The sequence below is a fragment of the Rhinopithecus roxellana genome, chromosome 5 (genome assembly GCF_007565055.1).
Source record: "Rhinopithecus roxellana isolate Shanxi Qingling chromosome 5, ASM756505v1, whole genome shotgun sequence".
Lineage (NCBI taxonomy): Eukaryota > Metazoa > Chordata > Mammalia > Primates > Cercopithecidae > Rhinopithecus > Rhinopithecus roxellana.
Window position 1 is genome coordinate 60,616,821 of NC_044553.1, and position 25,481 is coordinate 60,642,301.

At 53.4% G+C, this 25,481-nt stretch overlaps 3 protein-coding genes across 9 annotated transcripts; 1 reads left to right on the forward strand and 2 right to left on the reverse strand.

Annotated features, from left to right (window-relative positions):
- Positions 1-1,259: 1,259 nt before the first annotated feature.
- Positions 1,260-4,510, reverse strand: CMTM5 (CKLF like MARVEL transmembrane domain containing 5). Of its 3 annotated transcripts, XM_030931433.1 has the most exons (5): positions 3,615-4,510; positions 2,531-2,683; positions 1,910-2,002; positions 1,650-1,734; positions 1,260-1,558 (listed from the first exon to the last, which is right to left on the reverse strand). In XM_030931433.1, exons 1-5 carry the CDS (start codon positions 3,744-3,746, stop codon positions 1,545-1,547), a joined length of 477 nt encoding a protein of 158 aa, XP_030787293.1. In that variant the 5' UTR covers positions 3,747-4,510; the 3' UTR covers positions 1,260-1,544. The 3 variants fall into 3 exon arrangements, with proteins under 3 accessions (XP_030787293.1, XP_030787294.1, XP_030787295.1); XM_030931434.1 differs by lacking the exon at positions 2,531-2,683; XM_030931435.1 differs by lacking the exons at positions 1,910-2,002; positions 2,531-2,683.
- Positions 4,511-4,595: 85 nt separating this feature from the next.
- Positions 4,596-15,994, reverse strand: IL25 (interleukin 25). 2 transcript variants are annotated; one of them, XM_010378416.2, is made up of 4 exons: positions 15,907-15,994; positions 8,021-8,132; positions 7,600-7,820; positions 4,596-5,371 (listed from the first exon to the last, which is right to left on the reverse strand). In XM_010378416.2, exons 2-4 carry the CDS (start codon positions 8,027-8,029, stop codon positions 5,116-5,118), a joined length of 486 nt encoding a protein of 161 aa, XP_010376718.1. In that variant the 5' UTR covers positions 8,030-8,132; positions 15,907-15,994; the 3' UTR covers positions 4,596-5,115. The 2 variants fall into 2 exon arrangements, with proteins under 2 accessions (XP_010376718.1, XP_010376717.1); XM_010378415.2 differs by lacking the exons at positions 8,021-8,132; positions 15,907-15,994 and having other exon boundaries at positions 7,600-7,877.
- On the forward strand, positions 15,555-24,625 carry EFS (embryonal Fyn-associated substrate). 4 transcript variants are annotated; one of them, XM_030931432.1, is made up of 7 exons: positions 15,964-16,299; positions 20,183-20,461; positions 20,735-20,875; positions 20,977-21,699; positions 22,062-22,151; positions 23,380-23,637; positions 24,051-24,625. In XM_030931432.1, the coding sequence occupies exons 1-7, from the start codon at positions 16,282-16,284 to the stop codon at positions 24,105-24,107; spliced, it is 1,566 nt and encodes a 521-aa protein (XP_030787292.1). In that variant the 5' UTR covers positions 15,964-16,281; the 3' UTR covers positions 24,108-24,625. The 4 variants fall into 4 exon arrangements, with proteins under 4 accessions (XP_010376713.1, XP_010376711.1, XP_030787292.1 ...); XM_010378410.2 differs by having other exon boundaries at positions 24,103-24,625; XM_010378409.2 differs by having other exon boundaries at positions 15,674-16,299; positions 23,380-24,625.
- The last annotated feature ends 856 nt before the right edge of the window (positions 24,626-25,481 follow it).

The window sequence follows — 25,481 nt, forward strand, 5'->3', positions numbered from 1 at the left end:
GAACTGTGAGCAGTGACCAGAGAAACACAAAATCCTGTTGGTTCTAGCCCAGGAGAGGCTGCCAGCCCTGACGGTGAGCCAGGACACAAGGATAGGAGAACAGGAAGCAGGAGGCAGGAAAAAGACCAAGAGAGAGGAGTGGTTGCCACCAAGGAAGCAGAGCACAGTGACCAGAGTCCAAGATCCAGGGTTCAGGCAGGACTTGGGAGCTGGGGCCTGCAGCTGGAAGGAGCGCTCCTGAAGAAAGATTGTATCACAGGGCAGGAATACACATGCATCAGGGAGAGGAGATAGCACGTCAGCTGGGATGGAACTGCTGAGCCAGGCCATGCTGGGCTCCTTGGGCTGGGCAGGAACGTCTGGCTGCATGTCCGTCTGTCTCAGCCCAGCGGGGCTGACTCCCGGGCTGCAGCAGTGTCTGCTCCAAACTCCTCCGAGCCTTCCCATAGCGTTCACCATGGGGATGCCTTGACCAGCCTTTCTCTTTCCCAGCCTTTGAGTGCTCAAGGGCAGGCCCTCCTGTCACCTCTGAGGCTCTGGCACCCAGCACAGGGTCTGTGCATGGGAGATGCTCAGGAAATGTGTGCTGAGGAGCTGGCAAGCTGGGAAGGTGGACCCACAGTGGAGGGACGAGTTGGCCGTTCTTTTCTGAGCTACAAGGAGGCTCAGTACAGTATCCAGAACACTCGCTTAGGTGTCAGAAGAGCTGCGTTCTGGCCCTAGCTCTGTCACAAATGAGTTCACCTCCCCTAGCTGGGCCTGTTTTATCTTATGTGAAATGAGGGCATTGCACCAGCTGATATCCACAGGCTCTCCCAGCATTCACATTCTGGGAAATCTCTCCCTTCTCTGATGCCTCAGGCTGCCCTCTCCCTGCGTCCTGTGGGCCAAGTCTTCCCCACACCACGAGGGGGAGCTCTGCACACACCCCAGGCGAGTGCCTCGCCTCCAGCCCACTAACCTATGGGAACAGGTGTGGTGGTGGGTACATGCTCCCTTGAGGAAGGCTGTGCCTTCTCAGACACAGAACTCCAGATGCCCAGCCACCAGGTACACCACAAAGTGGCCATGCACACAGAGGCGTAGCGTAGAAGTTTTGTGTTGGAAGATGTCTTCAGCTTCTTCTGGCTAGCCCCCACATCCTCACTGTTCAGACACGGTCCCAGAGACAGACCACGACCTGCTCTCGCAACATTCCCATGAATACTCCTTGGCATTCCTGACCTGCCTAATTTCTGGGGAAGAAAGAGACTTGCCAGTAGAATTTGAATATTTTAATCTGGGAATGACTTAGGGGCCCAGATTCCTCCCCACCACCCTCCCTCCCCCCATAAGTTCCCCTCCTGTGGCCAGAGCTTCACCAGGAGCCAGATCCCGGAGCACCAGGCTCCACAGATAAGTCCCCAGTGACGTCTCAGGCTGGACATCTCTGTAAGTCTGGGGTGGGGTTTGGCGGGCTGGGGGTTAGTGAATCCCAAGGAGACGTGTCTGGGCTCCACTGTCCCCTCTGGCTGGCTGGGCCTAGGAGCCAGGTAGCTCCAGAGTCAGTGCTGGTCCCCTGTGAGGATGGAGCCAGGTAGGGAACCACGTCAGGATGAGTAGCTAGGGTTGGGGAGGGCATCTCCTCTCCACAGAGCACGGGCACTCACCCTGGATGGCCCCGGGTGCCATCTCAGTCCGGTAGATCTTGAGGGCATCATAGGCAAAGACGGAAACCAGGATGATGCCAAAAACCTGTGGGAGTGCAAGTGGGGATGGCAAAACAGAGGCTATCTGGCCATTGGGTTAAGGTACAGGGCGAGGTGCAAGCCAGAACCCTAAGCCCTGGCTGTGGCTTCTGACACAGAAAGTGTGCAAGCACCAGCCTGAACTCTTGAAGGGCTAAGGAGTCCTGCAGGGCTGAACTCACAAAAGCAGCAATGGCAGCTCCATCCCGGGAGGTCACAGCTGCAAAGGAGACCACCAGGAAGATGATGATGGCACTGACACAGCGTAGGAAGTCCTGGGGGTCAGGGGTGCAGGGTTAACAAGACCTCAGAAGGCAGGGGGCATTGCTCTGAGGTTTTCCAGGCTAGCCAGCAGCCCGAACCTGAGGGATTCTGAACCCCTCCATGGGATACCCCTCACACAATATGAAGCACGTTCAAGAGACAGAGCGCTCACACTGCTACCCAGGGAGTGGAAGCAGATGAACCAGAGCAACCAGGACCAGAAGCCAAGTGCTAGGGCTGAAGCCCAGGTGACAGCAGCTGGAGTCCACCAGCCAGGGGGGTCAGGCCAGGCCAGGGCTGGGTCTGGACCTTTGCTGAGTGGGAGAGCAGATCTAGCGGATGTGGTCCTCCTGATTGCCCACGGCCCTGCAGCTGTGAAATCAGTGTGAGTCAACACACACCTTTGAGCGCAGGGCATAGCACGGGGCAAAGCCCAGCTGAAATGTGGAAATGGAAAGAAGCTCGGGGAGGAAAGGAAAACACACCATTTAGAGGAGAAGGAAGGGCCCCATACTGGGCTGGGGGTCAAGGTTCCTCACCAGACAGGGCCAGTTAAGTCGGTCGAAATGCTGGTAGTACTGGGTGGCATAGAGGAAGAGGAAGGCAAGTGTGATGAAGAACTCCAGCAGCGCCGCGGCCATGTAGGCAGAGATGGAGGCCGTGAAGCAGATGAAGATGATGAGGGTCAGGGCCTGCAGTACCGAGCATGTGAAACATGCCAGGAAGGGGACACAGACAGGGGCCAGGGCTTTGCCTTCCCCTCCTTGGAAGCTCCCCTAGGCTGGCACCTACCACCTGTCCTTGGAGGGAAGGAAGGACTCTGGCACATCTCCCTATTCCCTGGTGTTAGGAACCACCATTGCAGGGCATTTGCCCATCAAGGGCAGTCTCCGGCCTCCCACTCTGTTCCCAGCAACCCCAGCAGTCTGGCCAAGTCATACGGCTCCCAGGAGCACTATCCCACAGTAATTCACGGGTACAGTGTGAATGCCAGCCCCTAGAGTTGTGCCCACAGAGACCCTACTCCACAGGGACCAAGAGGCGCCCCCTGCCCCATAATGCTTTCCCCACCCCTAGATGCCTTTGATTCCACTCCAAGAGAGAAGGCAGATGCTGCACAGTGGACTCTGGGGACCCCTTTAGCTCTGATGACCTAGGGTGGCATACATACAGAGGCCTTAAGTCTACACTGTGGTCTTGCTAAGAAGGGGGAAGATCCTTTCCTGAGAAGAGATGTTTCTGGGCAGCAGACCACAAAGTGCAGCTGCAGGAAGTCTGCCCTTTTTGATAGTTGGACTTCTTGGACATGCTGAGAAGTGGCCATGTTAGAGGCTGTCATTGCCCCTGTCCCATCCCTATGTTTCATGCTCCCTCAATGTCCCAAAAGTCATCCTGTCTAACTGCAGTCCTTCCTGCTGCAACTGAAACCTGCTGTAAATGCCTCCAGGTGCAGAGGCAGCAAGAAGGCAGAGTAGGAGATGAAGGGGCAGCTGGGGGCAGGAGAGGTGTCCAGAGGGCCTGGGGAGGGAGGCTACTGAAGGGCAAGCTGGGGGCTGGCATAAGGCTGGCCAGGAACCGGGGGTCAGGGAAATGGAGGCACCAGGTTGGGGAGGCAGCTGTTACCAGCTCGGTTTCCAGCAGGATGCCTTTGTGGGAGGTGAAGAAGGCCTTGTCCACCGCGAAGCCCTGGAGCTCTGCAACTACCCCCTCCTCAGGGGGCCGGTCCCGGCGATCCCGAGCACTGAGCATCTTCATGGGGTCCACCAACACAGCCCCTACTGCCAAAAGCCCAGCAAGAGAAACAGAAATCTAGCAGGATGGGGAAACAGACAGGAGCAAGAAGGCACTTCGAGAAACCTGAAAGTGAAGCAGGAGGCTTGCCCACAGGGCCCCGCGAGAGAAGGCAGCCGCTGGGGGCCTTGCCCAGATGGGCCTTCACCCAGCTGCCCAGAGTGCCTCTGCTGCTGCCCGCACCAGCCCCCTAGAGACCCATGGGGAGGGGCAGAGAGGGAGGAGGCTCTAATCCCTCCCCTTGCTTAGAGCCCAACCCAGCCTGGAATAGAGACGGGAGGGAAGAGGAGGAGGTCGGAAAAGAAACTGGGAGGAGCTGGGATGTGAGTAGAGGAACAGGGGCAGGACTGGGAGCCCCCAGGGACCTAAGCCTGAAGACATTTGTGTCCCCCTTCCCTAACTTTAACCCTCTTCTTTTGGCTGGTCGTTTCTCCCATTTCCTTTTAGGGAGGGTGTGAGCTGGAGCCCAGCCCAGGCAGCACCCCCAGGACCAAGCTGCAGCAGCCAGGACTGGAGGACAAAGGCGGATTGTTGGGGGACAAGGGGGCGCTGTGTGCCTGCTACAATGCCTCAATGGACCTCTGTCTCTCCAGCATGCTGGGAGCGCAGCCTGGCCCCCACCCTGGTGTTCGGGATGGGCCAGGGAGACAGAGATGGGAGAGGACGGGAGGGTGCAGCAGAAACTCTGGAGGGCAGAGAGAGCTGGCAGGGTGGACAGAGGTGAGGGCCGATGGTGGAAAGGAGAAGGGACAGGCTGGGAGACCGCGAGGTGTTCAGGCACCACGGATGCCAAAAACAGATTAGGCCATTTTAAAATAAAGGTATTTATTTGGATAAATCTCTATACATTCAATAACAGCTTCCTCCTCAGAATCATCCATGTCAAAAGACCAGTAACTACACCAGAATGCACCCAAAGTAGATGCTTACTGAGTGATGAGTAAACAAGCAAGCAAATAAAATGAGGGGGTCTTTCTTCTCCGGCAAGGGGAAAATATCTAGAAAGTGCCTGTGCTGGGCCAGGATAGCAGGGGATGGGAAGAGAGGAAGAGACAGGAGTGGTGGCCTCCAGAAATGGGCAGAACTTTGAAAACCTTTCCTGAGAGAAAATGACAGGACACCAGCTTCCAGTGGCCCCAAGCAGCAGCTGCTCTTTTCAAAATGTGCAGAAGTGCCAGTTTCCCCCAAAGTCCCCCATTCTGTTCCGGAATCTTGCTGCTCCAGACGGCACTTCACAGGGGCGAAGCATCTGGGCATCCTGGCTCTTCATGGCAAGTGGTTGTACACCTGGCTCCAGGTTTCCCAAAAAGGCACCAGCCTCCAGCAGGTCCAGCTAGCCCATCACACGGGGTCGCACACACACACAAGCCAAGGAAACACGGTACAGCCTGCGCTGCAGACAGTAGCCCTTGTGGGTGTTCTTCTCGCCATGGCACGGCCGCCGGTAGAAGACAGTCTGGTTGTGGTAGAGCAGCTCCGAGTTGCCCCGGGGGTCCATGTGGGAGCCTGTCTGTAGGCTGACGCAGTGTGGGCACAGGCAACGGGCGTGGTACAGGTCCTGGGGGAGCCGGTTCAAGTCTCTGTCCAACCTGTGGGGGCGGCACTTGTCAGGCCCTGGAAAGATGGGCCAGAAACAGAGAGGGTGGGGTGGCGTGGGAGTGCCAGAGGAAGGAAATGGTCTGTCTGGGGCCTTGGCCTCTTGTCTCAGTTCTGCGCCCACTTGCTGTGTAACTTTGAACAAGTCACCTCCCTCCTCTATTAATTTTTCCCCACTGTAAATGAGGGTAGCAGGTGACAGAGTACTTTCCAACTGGTCCTGGGACCCTGAGGGAGGCAGCGGAGGGTGAGCAGGCTCCTGCCTTAGCCTCCATTGACTAGCACTGCTTCTATCTGGCTCAGCATGAGGTTTCTTATTGTAATGATTACACTTTAGATTTTTGTTTGTTTGATTGTTTTTGTTGTTGTTTGTTTGTTTGTTTTTGACAGAGTACCCAGGCTGGAGTGCAGTGCCACGATCTTGGCTCAACTGCAACCTCCACATCCTGGGTTCAAGCGATTCTCCTGCTGCCCGCCACCATACCCAGCTAATTTTCATATTTTTAGTAGAGATGGGATTTCATGATGTTGGCCATGGTTGGCCAGGCTGGTCTTGAACTCCTGATCTTAGGTAATCCACCCACCTGGACCTCCCAAAGTGCTACGATTACAGGCATGAGCCACCAGGCCGGACTTTAGGCGGTGTTTCTATTATTATTATTATTATAGCATTATTGCAAAAGTAAAAACCACTCTGACATCCAAGTATAAAAGAGTATAAAGAGTGAAAGCTAGTAGTCTCTGCCAACCAGTCCCACTCCCGAGAAGCTATCCTCAACTATTTCCTGCACATTCTTCCAGACGCTATACAAGCTTATATTATAAGCATACTTGAGAGTGCATGGAAAGACTTCTTTACTTATTCTGAAAGGATTTCACGGCAAAAAATAAATAAAAAAAGAAAGACGAAAAACACTGAAAAGTAGATGTCCCACAGGTCTGCGACTCCGTTAGTCTGGCAGGTGACAGTCCCCAGCTTGTAGGACTATTCCCCACACAGACAAGCCCTGGCAAATGGGTTTAGCTAGCACACCACTTCCCAAAGTGGGTTCCCTAATAAATCACCTGCACCTGTTGGGTGCTTAAATGAATTTGGGAAACACTCGTTTAATGGTTTACTTTCTACAGACTTCTTGCAGACTTTAATGTACAGATGACAGTATGAATCTCCAAGGGGTAAGAGATAGAGCAGTCTTTCCTAAGTTTACCTGGCATAACTTTTTTCTGAGAAGCAGCTCATGGGACGAGCGTTGCACAGAACACACTTTGGGGAAAGCCACCTGAGTGGTTCACAGACTCCCAGCAAGGGGTCTGGAAGACAGCTGAGTTAACCTCTGGCACCCAGCCTCCCCTAAGAGGCTCCCGTGCCATCTGATTTGGCCCAGTACCCAGTCGGCTTCTGAGACCGCTCCAAAGCATCATGACCTGTAGTATCCATACTAGATCCAATCTCAGTTAAATCTGACCCCCCTCCCCACCACTGAACTTCTCCATCCACCCCAAAGCCAATGCTAATACAGAACTAGAAGGAAGAAGTGAAATCATATGTCTGGAATCCCTAATACCCTAGTTTTTAATATTTTGCTTCATTTTTCTTATTTCAGCCCTTCCTAATAGTTTTCATATCATGGCATAAATAGAGAATTATAATATTTATGTGGCACACTGAGTCAAAGAATACAGTAACCATGATCATGATCAAAGATATCCAGTCCACAGCTCCAGCCAGCCAGCTGCCCCTAAAAGTTGAGCGTTTCACTCCCTTAGTATGCTTATAACTAACCCATTCATAGTCCGGGCAGTATCATTTGGTATTGGGATGCTTCATGCCTGTATCATGCTATTATTCCCTAATATTTTACCCAGAAAAACATGGGCCATTATAGAGATTGTTTTTTAAAGAAAAGGAGAGAACCAACATAAATACAGACTTTTACATACATTATATTTCATTTGATTTGCACATTAGCCTATGGGGCATTATATCATTTTACAGGTGAAATAAAATCCTGAGTTTTGAAAACTTGAATTGACTCAGAATCATCCAATGAGCGTCAGAACTAGGACTCGAATACAGATCTTGTCTAATTCCCAAACCTTTACAGCCCCTCCAAGATCAAAATGGGAAAGTAAGCTGGAACTGCCCTGGTCCCTCACACGTACCCTGACCAGCACACACAGGGGAGCACATGCAGGCATTCGGGAGGGGCAGCAGACTCACTCATATCTCCAGGGGGAGATGGCCCTGCTGTTGAGGGGCCCATCTTCACTGGTCCTACAGGATACTGCGTGGTGGTTGGTGCTAGCCAGCTTTAGGGGAGGCACAGACACAGTGCTCCACCTCAGCAATTCCTCAGATGAGTCCTGCCCTTTGCTGGGGCAGCAGCTGGGCCAGTGGCTGTAGGTGTGGGTTCCCATGACCATTGCCAAGAATGCAACCACCTGTAAGAAAAGGCTAATGAGAGAACTGTTCTCACCTAATCTGGGTTGCCCCCTCATCTGCACCCTCCCCCTGGGATCCCAGTTTCTCACTCCACCTAGCCCCCTGCCCCAAACCTGGCAGCTTAGCCTCCCTCCACCCTCAGCAGCATCTCTGCTCCTCTCCCTCTCAGCACAGCCCTCAAGCAGCCCTCTGCACTGACCTGGTACATGCTGGGCACTGCGCACTCAGTCAGGTGGAGCACTGGCTGACAGGCCTCGTGGAAGCAGGCTGACTGGAGCAGGTTAGGAGTCCTGATTTTATTTTCAGCAAGCCTGTTTTGTTTATTCAAATTTATTTCCACTAGCTTTTTAGGGAGTGACTTGAGATTAAAAAACAAAACAAAACAAAAAAACTCTGAAAGTATTTCCAAAGGCTGCTTAAAATGCGATACTCATGGAAGTTGTGATGACCATCATTACACGCCTGGTAGCTGATTGGGTAAACTTTGCTCTTTGAACTTTTCTAACTCTGGGGTCAAAGCAATAGCGGTCTGCTGTTCTGTGTCCTTGTGAACTGGCATTAGCAGAATTTCCCTGGTTGGTGTGGTAGCCAAAATTAGGAAATGTCTTGTGGCCTCCCTTCAAGAGGCCTCATTTCCATGATCCATTCTGCTCCCATCCAGGGTCTGGTTTCACCATGCCCCTCTTCTCAGATGTCATCCTCATCATCCACCTTCATGATTATTTCCTTGCCCTTAGATAACCTTTGACTCCTATCCCCTTTGTTCTATGACGTCTTCCACATTTTCGATGACCCCAAAATTCTATGACCCCCAACATCTATGAGTTCTCCCCCATTGTCCATGACCTGCTCCCTAACTCCCCCTTGCCCTTGCCAGTCACTGCCCCACCCTGGGGATACAAGCCTACCCTCACAGGGCTGCCGGAAGGCCCTGACTTCCTGAGTTTGTTGGCTGGATGGGCAAGGTCTGATGGAAGAAGCTGTGGGTGAGTGTTCCCATTGCACAAATGAGAAGGTGAAGCAAGGAAGAGGAGGGAAACTGAAACAGCCTCACCTAAGACCCAACAGGAAGGAGGTCTCAGTTCCAGGGACCAACCTGCTCTCATTCACAGAGCCGTGGGGACCAAGCCTATGACAGGGCCAGCTACTGCTTTCAGGCCATGAAGTGAGCCCACTCAACCTCAGCAGGCCCAGAAACATGGGCCACTGTCAGCCAGGAGGGAGTATGTGTGCCTTAGAAAGGCTTATAGTTGAACTTGACCCCAAAGACACAGGTCAGCCGGCTCCAGGCTGCTTGAGAGACACTGTGCTGAGAGTGGGCCAGCCCGTCCTTCCCCCCAGGTCCTTCTCTTAATGCTTGCCTATTGGCCTGCCTCATCCCCCACACCCACCCAACATACCCATACACAGACATTGTCCCTAGAATGATGCGGCTTGATTTGCATGTGCTTTCCCTTAGAAAATACTCCTCTAGTAACCAAGGACTCAGGAAATAAACAAAGGGAACCAGGAATAACTTAAACTGCAAAGTGAGGAGGAATCTTTCCAATGCATTAGGGCAAAGCAGCCCCAAAAGAGAGAAGTGATGAGGTCAGAGGGCGATCTGGAAAATTGGGAGAACCTGCTCTGCTCTGGTGAGTCTTGGGGCACCTGGAACTGTGGGATGGGGGGCTCTTAGAAGAAGCAGGTGGTGGCTGGGAGAGCTGGGGCACTCAGGAAGAGTCATGAGGCCAGTATCATGGCCCTACTCTCACTGCCTCACCCTCTGCCCCCAGTACTTGCAGACATCCTCTCCCTTCCATATCCTGCTGGCCTCAGCTCCTGTGCGCTTACATGTGCCAGGCATGGTGCTAAGCCCTGGGCATGCATCATCTCATTTTATACTTACAATGAAACCATGACATGGAAACTATTATCCCCATATTACAGATGAGGAAACTGAGGCCCAAGGAAATTTAGAAACTTACCCAAGATCACAAAGAAAGAGGCTGAGCTGGTTTCCCATTCCAGCTCTGACCAATTCCACATCTAACCTGGCATGGAAGTGCCACACCATGCCTACCCCAGCTGGCTGTGAATGGAAGGGGAGCCCCACAGTGAATGCTTTCCTACTCACCTGGGCTTGGGTTGGGACAAGTTTCAACAACACCTGCTGAGGGCCACAGGGTGTGTCTGCCTGCTTAGGCATCCAACCCTGCTGTTGGGATTCACTGCACTAGCTCCCTTTCCTAGCCTTTGGTCTGGCAGACATGGCCTCAAGGTGGCTTCTGGTGCTCCTGGGAAAACCTCAATCCCAAAACAGACTCTTAGGAGGCAGTGCTGTTTCAGAAGAGCTGGATTCCGATGGATCTCACTCTCACCAATCAGAACCTCAGGGCTAAGAAGATAGTAGAACTGGAGTTGGCTCAGATCTCCTATCTTGACCCCTGCCCAGGAGGGGATGTTCAAAGGAGCCAGAAGTGATCCCAGCTACCTGTTTCACTTGCTGACACTGCAGGGAGGACCCAGCCTAGGTCACCAGGAACGTCGCCCTTCAGAAGAGTCCTTTGGGGTGTCCCCTTAGGACAGAGGGATAACCCCTCCAGGAAAGGTTGGCTTTTCCCATCCCCTTGATGACCAGGACTTACCTGAGAACCTGTGCTCTGAGCCACATGCCCCCACCCCACCCCACTTGCTCACCCTCTGTCCTTATCTCAGTAGCAGCTTTGTGGGACTCCTTAGGGTGACTCCCTGTCATGAGAAACATTTTCCAGTGGGGTTTTCTCCTGAGGTGACTAGTTTTGGAATCCCTGAGTCACTTCAGGTTCCAGGGAACCCTTGGGGGTGTGAGGATAGGTGGGTGACAATAGGGAGAAGGCTGGAGGCAGGGAACAAAGGAAAGTCTGCATGTCACATGACATCAAGGTCCCCTCCCAGCACGTCTTCACCTGCCTAGGCCTGACCTGGCAGCTGAAGAGACCTTCCTGGGATTCTTGTCCCTGTGGCCCTGAGGAAAGAGAGAAGCACCTGCCAGGAAAGGGCAGGGAAAATGTGGTGGAATACACTTCCCAATCTTGGCTTGGAAAGGCTCTTGGAGCTTGCAGAACATGAGAATATGTCTTCCCTGCCCCTTCTCAGGAAGATATGCAAGTCTCCACCTGCTGCCTTGAAGTCTTGGCCCTGCCAATGACCAGCTCTGGACCTTGGGCCTTCTCTCTGCTCCTCCCTCTTCAATTGTAGAAGTGGATGGGTTTGGGTGGGTGGAGATTGGGGGGAACATTAACCTGGACGGCCACAAAGGTGCCAACCAGCTTAGCTGCTCCAGAGCTCAGCTCCTGAAATGGTGCTGAATCCACAGGACTCATCAGGGCCTATCGAAGCTCATCGGCATCAAGCTCATCGGCACCCACTGTACGTGAAGATAGGGCACTGAACGTCAAAATGTTGAAATACTTCACCTGCTGGTAAGTAGAAGCTTCCCTCAGCCTTGGGACATCATCTTTTTTTTGTTTTTTTTTTTTTTTTTGAGACGGAGTCTCGCTCTGCCGCCCAGGCTGGAGTGCAGTGGCCAGATCTCAGCTCACTGCAAGCCCCGCCTCCTGGGTTTACGCCATTCTCCTGCCTCAGCCTCCCAAGTAGCTGGGACTACAGGCGCCCGCCACGTCGCCCGGCTAGTTTTTTGTATTTTTTAGTAGAGATGGGGTTTCACCGTGTTAGCCAGGATGGTCTCGATCTCCTGACCTCATGATCCGCCCGTCTCGGCCTCCCAAAGTGCTGGGATTACAGGCTTGAGCCACAGCGCCCGGCTTGGGACATCGTCTTACCATACCTCCCTATGATCCAGCAACTAAAGGTTGAACACCTGGCACAGATGGAGGCCCCCAGAACAATGCTCCCACTTTCTGATTGGTAACGGTTTAGCTACAAAAATGTCTAGGCTCAGGAGCAGCCTTCAAGGAGAACTCAGTCTAGACCCTGGGAGACACATGGAGAATCAGAGTTAGCAGAACAAGGAACCCAACAAACCCATGTTTTTAGCCCAGGGCTGGACCCCGGCTTACTCAGCTTTGTCCTATGGTCATGGCTGCCTTCGTTCACTCATCCACTCACCTAATATTTATTGTGCACCTACTGTGTTCCAAGCACTACTCTAACTGCTACAAATGCAGAGGCGGACAGGCCAGACAAGGTCCCTGCCTCATGAGGCTTACGTTTTAGGAGAAGAGAGATGACAAACAAGGAAACAAGATAATTTCTGATAATAATAAGTGCTATGAAGAAAATGAAACAGCATTATGAGATAGGGAGTTACTGGGGGTGGGAGAGAGGAAGGCTGGGCAACTTTAAGTTGGAAAGCCAGGAAAGGCCTTCCTGAGGATGCAGGATTTGACCTGATGACGGAAAGGGTCTGGGGGAAGTGGTTTAGGCAGAGAGGGCAGGACATGCAGAGTCCTAGAGGTGGAAAACAGCAGGGCATATTTGAGAAACAGAAAGGACAGTGTAGATGATGAACAAGAGATAAGGAGGAGAGATGAGATGAGTGAAAGAGGTAGGCAGGGAGCAGATCACATAGGGTCCTCCAGGCTACCATGGAGCATTTGGATTTTTTTCTGGGGTCAGCGGGAAGGTATTGACTGGATTCAAGCATGAGCTACATGATATATTTCTTAAGGACAGGCACCATGTCCTTGACATGCTAGTGCCACCACAGGGCCACCATCAAATAACAATAATAGTAGTTGCCTTTGTCCAAAATTTGTACCTCATGGGCCAGATACTGTTCTTGGAATTCTCTTAATCCTCATAACAAGTAAATGCTAAAAGTTTGATTAACACTCCCACTTTACAGACAAGGAACCAGAGGCTCCAGGAAGTCACAGAACTTGCCAAGGTAACGAGCCAGTGTTGGAACCAGAATTAGAACCCAGGCAATCTGGGTGCTATGGGTCCAAAGAGAGGAAGACTGAAGAATTGGTGAGCACCCAAGAAGTTTTGGGTAGCAGGAGAAACAAGGAGAGGTCCAGGAAGTCTTGGGGTCAGTTAAGGAAAAAACCAGCTCATTGGACCTGCAGGGAAGGGGAAAGAATGGGAGAAAAGACTAGGACCCAGGAAGCCAGATGGAAGGGTTCCTTCCTTTCTTCTCCCTGAATATGGCAAGGGCAAACCTTGAAGACCCGCTGCTTGAGGCTGCCACCCACCCAGGGTCTCAGTTACCTGCCAAGTCTGGGTTTTCTCCCACCTCACCTGCCCTCAACAACAAACACGTTCAGCTTTCAGGAAAGCACAAGTCAGAGGGAAAGCCAAGGTAAAGAGGAAAAGCCACGGAAGAAAAGCACTGTGCCTAGCAATCTACATAAGCATACTCCTCACCAAAGTCACTGCCACAAAGGAGGAACTGAGACTCAGATGCCCTATAACTGGACCAAGGTCACACAGCTAGTTAAGTAGGATTAACTAGCTGTGTGACTGACTGGCTACATTCCACACCTGGGTATTCCAGAAGCAGTCTTATTTCCCACTGGTCTGCCCTCTGCTGTCCCTCTTCTACCCTTCCCCGGGCAGGGAAGCTGCCTGCCCATCTCCCAAGGCATCACCTTGCCTGGTCCTAGCAGCTTCCTTCCTGCTTAGCCTTTTCTGGCCTCCATCTATTTCCCCTCATGCCAGTCAAGGCATTCATCTTTGAAGACAGGGTTTCCTGACCACCTCCACCTTGGACCCCAATTTGCCTTGGCAGTCCCCTGGGCAGAGATCACACCAAGTCACTCCCCAGCAGCTGGATATCTGTGTGCCTGGCAGCCAGGTGCCCCAGGGCTGGGGTCTGGAAGAGGTTGGAAAATCTTCCCTAGTGGCCACCTCCAACCTAACTGGAGCTGGGAAGCAGGAGATCTCCCTGGAAATTTAAAAGGTCCTCTGCCATCCTAGTGGAGTTGGAATCTATTCAGGAGTCTTCCATCACAGAGAGCCAGCCTAGAACCAACACAGTTCATCCCCATCCACATGTTTATCCCAGAATCTCTCCCTATTCCACCCCATAGGCTCCACCACACCCTTCACGCAGAGGTTTCTTCACAGGTGCTCAGGCAATAGAGTGGGGAAGGAGCTGGGGCAGGGGTCCTGACCACACTGTCCCAGGAAATGCCTAGATGTGTGGGCCTGTGGAATATTGAGGCGGGGTTATCTGTTCAGGTCCTCAAGTTCACCAAAGGCCTTATATTACATTTCTGATCTTATCTCCAAATAAGGTTATGCACATACATACAATAAGGTTACATATGTGTTTGAAGGGTTAATTTGTTCAATGTAAACATCCAAAATATACCACAGCTTTCAACTCTGTTTATCATCTTGCTTTTTAAATACCAGGAACCTCAAAAATGCAAGAAGGTAGGCTTCACTCAAGCTTGAGAGGCCCTGATGTGTGTGTCCCAAAGGAAAGGTCCAGGGAAGCAGCACACACTAAAGAGTTATCCCAGGGCAGAGGAACTGTGGGGGGTTAGGAGCACTGTCCTTTCAGTGGAAACTCCTGGCGGGGCTAGATCCCAGCTTCTCTGAAAGAGTTCTAGCAACTTTTGTGCCAGCGGTCCCCAGTCCTCTCCCCATAGCAGCAAGAGTGAGCCAGGCTGAAGAGGCCGACAGGCCCAGACTGGCAGAGGAGTGTAAGAGGCCGCACAACCTGCCCGCCTGCAGCTCTAGGGCCAGACGCCCTGCTTCATGTTCTGTCACCAGGGCCAGAATCCATGTCCAGCGCCAGACTCCCGCCCTGTGCCCCGCAAGAACGGCCCAGCGAACCCCGCTGCCCTGCAGGGGAGGCGCCGAGGATTGGAGAGGCTCTGCTAAGGGCCCCGCTGGGCTGGAGGCGCGCGCTCCCTCCCTTGGGAAAGACAGATGTGGGGCTAATGAAAGGGAGGCCGAGAGGCGCGGGGCCGGCGAGGGAGACGGGGGCGTGGCGGGGAGAGGAAAGCTCCTGGAGAAAGCCGACCGGACCACCGCGAGGGAAGCCTGCGGCGGAGTCCAGAGGAGGAAGGCGCCGGGGACTGGGGCAGGGCCAGGGCGGGAACGGGTGGGGGAGGGGTACCACAGGCAGTTGGACCCGAGGGTCCTGAGCTGAAACTCAACACCCGCCTTTGGAAGAATCGTCCCCCTTTCTCCTCCGCCCCTTCCCTTCCCCTCCCCTTTCCCCTCCCTCCTTTCTCTTAATCCCCAGGACTGAGCCCCGCGCCGGAGAAGAGAGGGCCTGAGGGGAGGAGAAAGGAACAGCACTGAGACGGGCCAGGAGCCCAGGAAGGGGAGGGAAGGGCAGCCGCGGGCCAGGGGTGAGCCTGGGGGCCACGCGCGACCCCCGGAGCCTTCGCAGCCCTCTCAGTGTCCCCACCCCCAGCCCAGGCGAGTCCGCAGGACCCGGGACCCTGCTCCTCCTTTGCCTTCTCTTTGCTCCTTCTTTTGCATTGTGGCCTTTCTTTCCCTTCCCAGAGACACCTGGGAGCTGCCCCCAAGCTGTGGGGCGCGCCGCGGGGTCCTGCCAAGGGTGCCTGTGAGAGGGGGCGACGGGGCTGGCGCCGGGTGCCAGGGGCCGAGGGTGGGAGCAGGAGCTCGTGGCCTTGCGCCCTGGAGCCGAGGACTGGAAGGGGGCTGGGCCCCTCTGCCGCCTGGGCCCGGGCAGCGCGTCGGGAAGGCCGTCCAGCCTGTTCCAGTGGTACCTGTGTGCTGGCTGCTGCTGCTCGGGGTGAGGCGCCGTGGCGGCGACCTCAGACCCCCGGGCGCGCTGAGTGAGTGCGCGCGTGAAAACCGCCGCGCCGCCGGGGGTGCGAATGTTTGGGCAGCAGCGGCCACTCCAGCGACCCAGCCCCACAGCCACGCTCTCGGGGACCTTTGGCTCCGGGCAACTTGGGACAAACTTCTCAGTTCTCGCTCTCCCTCCCTCCCAGCGGGGTCGCCGCAGACCCAAGCCCTGGGAGCACCGCTCTGCAGCACAGCCGGCGGGTGGAAAGGGTTGGCCCCTAAACTCGCTCGTCCAGCCCAACCGCCCCGGCGGCTTCTCCCAGCCCTCGAGGCTCTCCTGAGCTGCCTGGAGAGGCGTCGAGCGCAGCCCAGCGCCCGCCTGCTCACCTGCCCCGGCCCCCGAAGGGAACTTTCGGCTCCTGCGAGCCCGGGGCGCCCCCGCGGCCTAGGGCGGGCAGCTGCCGGGGACTGGACGAGGTGGTGGCGCCCGGGAGGCCGCGGGGACAGCACGCAGCGCGCGCCCTTGGATGCCGTCCCGCAGCGACGCCCCGGCCCGCCCCGCTCCTCCTCCTGCCTGGCTAGCCTGCCTCTCATTTGGGAAGTTTTGTGGGTTTTCTTTCTCCTCCTCCAACCTTGGCGGAGGCCACGACTCAGGCGCCACAGCTGGGGGCCAGAGGCCGCGCATCATGGTGCGGTGCAGCCACCGCTGAAGTCAGCAAAACCAAGCCTGGCCTGAGGCAGGCTGCGCTGGAGGCCAAAGCCATGGCCATTGCCACGTCGGTGAGTCCACCAGGGAGAGGAGGCTGCCGGGGAGAGACCTCCACGGCCTGCCCTGCGCTCCTGTTACTTTATTTCTGCCCTCTCTTTGTCTCTCTCCTTGGTCCCTTTCTTCTCCAGGAGGCTGTGTCCCCCTCCTCTCACTTTTGTTTCCCTTCTCCCTCTCACTCCTCATCCCCTGCTCCTCCTGGCTCCGGGCTCGCCCCTCTTCCCCGCCCCCTCCCCGTTCTCCTTTTTCTTACTAGAGGCTGCGCCTGAATGGAGGGGAGGGGGCAAGCGTAGCCCGAGTCCTATCTGCTTCTTTTGGGCGGGAACAGATGGCCACTGGTGGTTGGCAGGGGCTTGTGATTGGGAGGCAAGTAAAAGGTTTGGAGGGGGCTGAAAGGACCTAGTGGCTCACGGAAAACGGAAAACGAGAGGCTGAAGGACCCAAGGAGGCCCATCTCCAGACGAGGGATAGGGAAAAGAGGGAGATAGACCAAAGGAAGGAGATCAGGAAGGAGAAAGAGAAGACAGAGGGAGGAGGGGAGGTGATGTCAGCCAGCCTCAGGCCACTTTCCAGGGATCAGGACAAAGGGAGGAGACAGCTGGCATGATGGGACAGTGGGAGGAGGCCTCCCAGAGAGTACAGAGGCCCTCTGCCACCCACATTAGGCTGGCCATTCCCTCACCAGTCAGCTGGACCCCTGGGGGATAGAGCAGGAGTGGCCACACCCATCATCAATCAGCCCATCAACAACTCTGTCCTGCAGTGGCTGCAGTGGCAGGGCCCAGAGGCTTGGCCCCATTAGACAGAACTCAAACTTAACACCAGGGAGGAGCCCTCTACAGCCCCACCTCGGTTTTGTGTTCTACAGTCTATGCAGTCTGAATCCAGGCAGCTTTGTTCCCCTTCCACCCTCTTCTAGGTCCTGCCTAAGCTTCCCAGGGAAGCGAGGGCGTCACTTGCTTTCTGGTCCCTTCTCAGTGGGGACTCTTGGAGAGATAATTGTGAGACTGGAAAGAGAAGCACAGAGCCACCCAATGTCCTCCCATACTCTTTGAGGACAGGTTCAAGTTTGGTTCTTTCTCAGACCAAACTCCTTTTCTTTTTTTTCTGAGACAAGGTCTCACGCTGTCACCAGGCTGGAGTGCAGTGGCACAATCATGGCTCACTGCAGCCTCCACCTCCTGGGCTCAGGTGATCCACCTACCTCAGCCTCCTGAGTTGCTGGGACTACAAGCACACACCACCACATCAGCTAACTTTTTGTATTTTTTGTAGAGGTGGGGTTTTGCCATGTTGCCCAGGCTGGTCTCAAACTCCTGGGCTCAAGCAATCCATCTGCCTCAGCCTCCCAAAGTGCTGAGATTACAGGCATGAGCCACCGCACCTGGCCCCAAATTCCTTTTAGTTCCTCAATCTGTAACGATGGCCAGGAAACCCTAGCTCAGAGTGGAAAAGGAGGCCTTCTGGAGATAGAGTACCTCTGGGAGTACTCTGGCATAGAGATGCTGGTTCAGGAGCCAGCTAGTCAGCTTTGTAGTCCCAAGAAGGTAGATTTTTCTTTTTATGGTCAGGGGCATTTATACTAATCAAACTCACAGGATTCTAATAACAGCTATTACTTATTGAGCATTTACTGCACCTGGCCCTGTGCTACGCTTTGTCATAGTTTCTTTATGCATTATCTCATGCAACTCTCACAACCACCTTGTGAAGGTAGTACCGTTATTATCTGAAAATGGATACGTGCATACGGAATTCTACAAAGCAGAAAACTGAGACTCAGAAAGATTAAACAATCTGCCCAAAGGCACCTAGCTAGAAAGGGACAGACCTCCAAACAGTGGGTTGCAACAGTAATCCCAGCTGTTTAGGATGCTGAACCCAGGCATTCGAGGTTACAGTGAGTTACGATTGTGCCACTTTACTCCAGCCTGGACCACAGAGCAAGAGCTGGTTTCTAAATAAATAAATATTTTAAATAAAAATTCTAAAAGAAAGAGACACAGCCAAGACTCAACCCCAGGTCTGCCTCTAGAACTGTGCTTTTTAATCCCCTGGCTAGATCCAAAAGACTGATTTATAATTTACAACTAAAAAGAAAAGCGCAGCACTAACCGGGAATTTGTGTCAATTGGTTAGCATGTTTCTTTGTGTGCGACAATATCCTTTAGAAACCAAAATATAATCAGAAAATGGTTTGATGGGTTGGGAATCAGGCAAGAAGAGGAGTCAATTTGTTGTTAAAATCACCCAGCCATGAGGGGCCGGACAACCTCACCACCAGAGGGAAACATCAACCAAGAGGAATATGCACTCCTGCTGGCTCTATCAGGGCACCCTTCTCCCCAGGATCTGGTGGCAGCCTGCCTGAGATATTTAACTTGAGATTTTTTTATTGCATTAGTCAGTCCATTTGGCTACCTGGCTAGTAATGCCTAACTAGCTGCTGTCCAACACTACATGTAAGTCACCACTGCCTAGGACCCCACCAGCAAGCATCATCATTTAGCAATCAAAACTGAAGCTGAATGTCATTGTACGTTTTGAGTGGTTTAAGCTTGATTCTACCAAAAGACATCATGGAGCAAGAGCACTGCAAAGGGTTACAGCAAAGGGAAATTGGGTATAAGAAGGCCTTCCTGTGTGCTTGACTTGCTTTTGAGTTAGGGACCTTCTCAGCCACTGTTACTACTATTTCTTTTAAGTAGATTCCTACATTTGTGATTATGGAGAAGCAGTAGCACAAGTGATTGAGAGCACAGGCTCTGAGATCAAGCAGTTTAGGGTTCAGATTATGCTCCACCAGCTGTGCCAGCGATATGACATCAGACAAAGTACTAACCTCCCTCTTCCAGTTTTCTCTCCAAAATGGGGTAAGGACGGTTCCTCCCTCGTAAGGTTGTTGTGGGAATTAAATGAGATGAGTTGATTAATGCAGAGATTTGCACAGTGTCTGGAAACATTGCTTGCACTTGGTACCTGTGACTTATTACTTGAGCCTGTGGCCCTTGATGGAAAAAGCTTATAAGCCCCCACCAGACAGGACTTGAAACAGGATGATACATGTTTCCCTTTGGTTGGCCTGCCAACCCCCTTCACACACACACAAAGACACACTCTGTCCTTCAATGGAAGGGCCCATTGCTAAATGATGATGCCTGCTGGTAGATTCCAGGCAGTAGTGACACACACACAAGAATACACACTTTTCTCCATGGTAACCTCAGCCTCTTCTGGTTGAAACTTATTTGTTCAGACTGAGAGCAAACAATTGCTTTGTTTCTGTTTTCTTTCTTATTATGCCTAGGCACACTGTCTGGACTAGGCCTCTCCCAGCCTCTCAGAATGAGGGGTCTCTGCGGCTGCTTAATCTAACCTTTTGCTAGTGAGGGATAATGACTTGGGAACAGAGAGAAGGTAAAGGAGATTCTATGAGAGACTGTAGCAGGGGTTCATATGTTTTGGAAGAAATTCATTCAACATGTGTATTGACCAATTCCAGGTCAGGCCTTATTGCAAGGACTACAAATATAGCAGTTCCCATGTCCATAGGGTTTACAATATAAGGGAAGAAATCGATATAAAAAAAGCAAATAGACAAATAGTATGAAGTATGAGGACAGAAACAGTAGGTGGAGACAAACAGAATGGGGTGGGGAGAAGAGTAAAAAATCGGCCTCTTTGAGGAGAACTGGTCTAGTTGAAGGAACTGAAAGGAAGAGGGAGAATGCAGGTGATGAAGCTGGAGAGAAGCTAGGGCCCAGGCAGAAAGCTGCATCCAGAGTGCAAGTTTTTAGCTTGAGGAAAATGCGGAGCTCCGAAGGCTTTTGAGCAGGGGATGACATGATGTGAAAGGGGTCTGAAGACCCTTCTCCCCACTCCCACCTCCCCCACCAGGCCCAGCTGGCCCGGGCACTGTATGACAACACCGCTGAGTCCCCCCAGGAGCTGTCCTTCCGCCGAGGGGACGTCCTACGGGTCCTGCAGAGAGAGGGCGCTGGTGGACTGGACGGCTGGTGCCTCTGCTCCCTACATGGCCAGCAGGGCATTGTGCCCGCCAACAGGGTGAAGCTCCTGCCTGCTGGCCCAGCACCCAAGCCTGGCCTCTCTCCTGCACCCCCAGCCCAGCTTGGCTCACCATATCCAGCCCCAGATCACAGCAATGAGGACCAGGAGGTGAGAGTGGGAGCCTCCCCAACCCCAAGTCAGAAGAGCCCCATTCCTCCCTGACTAGCCCCACCCAGGGCCTGCAGCAGGTGGGCAGGAAGAGCCCTGAGGCCACAGCTCTTCACTGCTCTGCGCTGGCCAAAACCTGTCTACCAACCTTTCTGAGCTGTGGCCCTCTAGGTACAGGGGGAGTTGGAAGGTCTGTAAGCTCCTCGCACTCAGACATTATTTGATCACTGCCCACTCCATTCCTCCTGACCCCCCATCTATTTGATCCCTCAGGTGTATGTGGTGCCGCCCCCAGCTCGGCCCTGTCCAACCTCAGGACCTCCAGCTGGACCTTGCCCACCCTCTCCTGACCCCATCTACAAGATCCCCAGAGCCAGTGGGACCCAACTGGCTGCTCCCAGAGATGTCTTGGAGGTGAGGGCTAGAGGTCCCTGTGTATGTTGGGTGGGAGACAAATCGCCCCAAGGGAGGGTTCATTGCTGAGCTGACAGATGACTGACCACTCCTCTCCACAGGTCTACGATGTGCCCCCTACCGCCCTTCGGGTGCTCTCCAGTAGCCCCTATGACTGCCCTGCCTCCTTTTCCCACCCTCTGACCCGGGTTGCCCTGCAGCCCCCTGGAGAGGATGATGCTCCCTATGATGTGCCTCTGACCCGAAAGCCACCTGCAGAGCTAGAACCAGATCTGGAGTGGGAAGGAGGCCGGGAACCAGGGCCCCCCATCTACGCTGCCCCCTCCAATCTGAAACGAGCGTCAGCCTTACTCAATCTGTATGAAGCACCTGAGGAACTGCTGGCAGACGGGGAGGGTGGGAGCACTGATGAGGGGATCTACGATGTGCCTCTGCTGGGGCCAGAGGCTCCCCCTTCTCCAGAGCCCCCTGGAGCATTGGCCTCCCGTGACCAGGACACCGTGGCCCAGCTTCTGGCCAGAAGCCCCCCACCTCCACACAGGCCCCGGCTCCCCTCAGCTGAGAGCCTGTCCCGCCGCCCTCTGCCTGCCCTGCCTGTCCCTGAGGCCCCCAGCCCCTCCCCAGTGCCCTCTCCTGCCCCAGGACGGAAGGGCAGCATCCAGGACCGGCCTCTGCCCCCACCCCCACCCCGCCTGCCTGGCTATGGGGGCCCCAAGGTCGAGGGGGATCCAGAGGTCAGGGAGATGGAGGATGACCCAGCAGGACACCACAATGAGTATGAGGGCATTCCAATGGCCGAGGAGTATGACTATGTCCACCTGAAGGTGAGCGTCCCTGGGCAACCCCACCAGGAGGGACCCCAGGGGTACCAGGGGAGGAGTGTGGAGACCTAGGGCACAGAAGCAGAACCTCCCTGCCTCCCTTCTGTCCCCCTTCCTTCTCCCCTGACCCTCTACCCTGCAGCCTGGGACCCCAGTACTTGGCCACAACACTTGTACTAGTGCTACACCGTTCCTCCTAGACCCAGCCTGGGGCCACCAGAGCTCTCTGGAGTCAAGGGACTACAACCTCTGATAACAGGAGTGTCCTTGGGAAGGAAGGGAGGCTGGGAAGGGGCAAAAAGGCCACAGAAGCCACCCCGTCCTGCTCCCCCACTCCAGCACTAAGACCTCATGCACCCCTGCAGGGCATGGACAAAGCTCAGGGATCTAGGCCCTCGGATCAGGCCTGCACAAGGGATCCTGAACTGCCCGAGACGGGGATGCCGGCACTACAGGTGACCCTGGCGGGAATGGTGCTAAAGAAGGGGGCCGGGGAGGGAGGAACAGGGACTTGGGAGAAGAACTGAGCCATCATCCATGGAAGGAAATAGGTTAGGATGTAGTAAGAGATCACAGGAACCAGGGACAGAGTGGAGGGCATGTTAGAAATCTACAGGAAGGAACTGGAACCTGGAAGAGGATGTTAGGAATTCAGAAAGAGGGGAAAGAATGTGTTGGAGAGGAGTCAGAAAATCAAGCGGCCAGGAGAGCAGAAAGTTTCTGAGTTGTGGGGTCAGAGCTAGGCCTAGGAACTTCTGAGCCTCCTTCCAACTGTGAATTCCTGGGCTCCTAAGAGACCTGGCTTCTAATCCCAGCTCCACTACTGAGAAGCCAGGGGCTTTGAAGCCGTCAGTTAATCTCTCCAGGCCTCAGAAAGTAAGGTGGTTTCCTCAAACCTGTGTAGAATGGTCGCAACACAACAGCTACCATTTATCAGGTATTTACCAAGTGCTAGACCCTGTGCTAGGCATGCTGCATGTGTTCGTATTAATCATAGTCGCAGTGAATACGCATCTGGTGCTCACAGTGTGCAATGCACTGTGCTAAGCCCTTTCTCTATATTATCTCAATTGATCTTTGCTGCAGCGTCATGAGGTACATACTAGAACTGCACTATCTAGTACAGTAGCCACTAGCTACATATGGCTATTGAGCACTCGAGATATGGCTAGTTCAAGTTGAAATATGCTGCAAATATAAAATGCACCCTGGATTTTGCAGACTCAGTATGGGAAAAATCTCAATAATTTTCATATTGATTACCTGTTGAAATTATAACATTTTTATATTTGGAGTCAGATAAAATATATCAGGGTTTTGTTTTGTTTTGTTTTGTTTTGTTTACCACTTTTAATGTGGCTACTAACTCATCTAAAATTTCACATGTGGTTCACATTATGTTTATATTGGACAGTGCAGAACTAGACTCCCTGTTTTAGAGTTAAGGAAACCAAGTTCAAAGCCTTGTCTGAAATCAAGTTTGAGGTTGTTTGAATCCAGATCTATCTGATATCAAGTGTGGGCACTTCACTGCTGCTCTCTCTAGAATCTAAACTTTCCGATGGGCAGAGGTAAGAGCTAAAAGGATCGCCTTTGGGAAGAAAGGGAGGAAGGAGAAAAGAAGTGAGGGAGGAAATGGCACTGATGAGAATGTTCTCTCTGACCACTCCTCTTGCCCCTCAGGAGGCCCTGTCCCCAGGGGAGCCACTGGTTCTGTCCACCGGAGATCTACAGCTCCTGCACTTCTACGCTGGGCAATGCCAGAGCCACTACTCGGCCCTGCAGGTGGCCGTAGCAGCCCTGATGTCCAGTACCCAGGCTAATCAGCCCCCGCGACTCTTCGTGCCCCACAGCAAGAGGGTGGTGGTGGCTGCTCATCGCCTGGTGTTTGTTGGGGACACCCTAGGCCGGCTGGCAGCCTCTGCCCCTCTGAGAGCACAGGTTAGGACTGGAGGTACAGCACTAGGCCAGGCATTGCGGGCCACTGTGCTGGCTGTCAAGGGAGCTGCCCTGGGCTACCCATCCAGCCCTGCCATCCAAGAGATGGTGCAGTGTGTAACAGAACTGGCAGGGCAGGCCCTGCGATTCACCACCCTGCTCACTAGCCTGGCTCCCTGAAGGTCCTTTGGCACAGCCCTGTCCCTCCCCTGTCTGCCAAAGCCCCCCTCTAGGCCTTGGGTGGCTGGAGGGCTTTGTTAAGGGACTAGGAGAAGTGGGGGTATCTTTCCCCTTTCCTGCCCTTTCTGTTCATCTCAACCTGTCACAGAGGTATCTTCTCCCCCTAACCCACAGCTTTTTGTATGAGCCATTTTGTATAAATTATTTATATTTAATATTATTCCCTGCTTTGTCAGGAGCAGGTACTAGGCTCTGGGGCAATGAGGAACTGGACTCTTCTCTCCTCAGCCTAGGGTGGAGGTCACTGCACTGCCACCTACCTCTGGAAGACTGGCCATGAAAAGTCAGTTGGCAGAAACCTGAGGCCACATAGAGCCTCTCTCTTTTCCTGTTTCTTGGCTCTAGAAGATCAGCACTGCACTGTTAGCTGAGAGTGAGGGCAAGACATAAACTGTCCAGAGTTTGAAGGTCTCAGAAAGACCAGAGAGCTTCTCCCCACAGAAGGTGGAGAGAGCTGGGACTCAGATATGGGTGTGCACCTCAATAAACCCTGCAGTCTGCCTCCCTGACTCTGCTTCTTGGGAGCATGGTGAGCAGCCCTGGTGCTCAGCAGCCATACACTATGAACAGGATGCCTTTAGGGGTTTGGGGGAGATTTTGCTCCTTTCTTCAACAACTATTCACTGGACAAGTTCTCTGCTCCCATGATGCACCAGGCACAGTTCTGCAAGCATGTTGTGAATGTGTCATTCTAGTGGGATACACAAATAAGTCAGTTAAAATGCATAAATAAAAACATAAACCTGCCATAGATTTCACATTTGCTGGTGATGGAAGTCGGCAGGATGGTGTGAAGAAACTAAGTAGATGAGGGGAGAGGCCAGTGAAGGAGACTTTAGACAGGATGGTTGGGAGGTGAGATCTGAACTGCTACCCAGAAGAGGAGAGTCTGAGGACTAGTATTCCCAGAAGGCAGATGCCAGTGACTGACCTGAGGGCCTTCCTCCAAGACTTCATTGTCATATGATGTCATTAGAGAGGTGTCAATGTGGAGAGAAGCTGACTACACAAGGGCCTTGAAATGTGCCATCCTGGAGAGGCCACCCCAACTAAAGGCCCAGCCTCAGCTTTGCACCACAGGATAGCTCTGGCCAATTGGAGACTGCTGCTGGCCAGTCTAGGCACTCTCTTCCTTAGGTGACACCAAGAGGGTATAGGCCCTTTCACTCAGCTTCCCAGGTAGATCATCCCAGGATGACCTGCGCATCCACAAACCATTTTCAGGAGGATCCGTGGTGGCAGATGAATGCAATGTGTCGAAAGGTCAGTCCTCAGGACTTTGGTGAAATTGATGAGACCATGGCTTAGATAGGAGATCATTCTAGCCATTTACCACAAGAGAAAACATCCAAGCTACAAATCAATTGCTTCAGTTCTGCTTTCCCAAGATATTACCATGGCATGATGACTGGATTGGGGGCGCAATCATAGTCTGTTGGCACCCCCGCACATTTGCCACCTCCCCTTTAGGTTCCTTTCTCATCTCACTCTCAAAGAAAAATGCACTTTCAGATTTTGGGGCCAACAAAATTCACCCCTATGTGTTGAAGTCCATCATCCATCATCTTCCAAACAGAATTTCAAGAGATTAGCCTGGAATTAAAGTC

Excerpts from the sequence above, each read along its gene's own strand:
- EFS (XM_010378409.2), top strand. Across the intron at positions 20,462-20,734 it reads ACAGCAATGAGGACCAGGAG|GTGTATGTGGTGCCGCCCCC; the intron begins GTGAGAGTGGGA and ends TTGATCCCTCAG. Across the intron at positions 20,876-20,976 it reads CTCCCAGAGATGTCTTGGAG|GTCTACGATGTGCCCCCTAC; the intron begins GTGAGGGCTAGA and ends TCCTCTCCACAG.
- IL25 (XM_010378415.2), bottom strand. The coding sequence starts at position 7,877 with ATGAGGGGGCAACCCAGATTAGGTGAGAACAGTTCTCTCATTAGCCTT. Across the intron at positions 5,372-7,599 it reads ATCTCCCCCTGGAGATATGA|GTTGGACAGAGACTTGAACC; the intron begins GTGAGTCTGCTG and ends CCGCCCCCACAG.
- CMTM5 (XM_030931433.1), bottom strand. The coding sequence starts at position 3,746 with ATGAAGATGCTCAGTGCTCGGGATCGCCGGGACCGGCCCCCTGAGGAG. Across the intron at positions 2,003-2,530 it reads GACTTAACTGGCCCTGTCTG|GACTTCCTACGCTGTGTCAG; the intron begins GTGAGGAACCTT and ends CCTGACCCCCAG. Across the intron at positions 1,735-1,909 it reads GAGCTGCCATTGCTGCTTTT|GTTTTTGGCATCATCCTGGT; the intron begins GTGAGTTCAGCC and ends GCACTCCCACAG.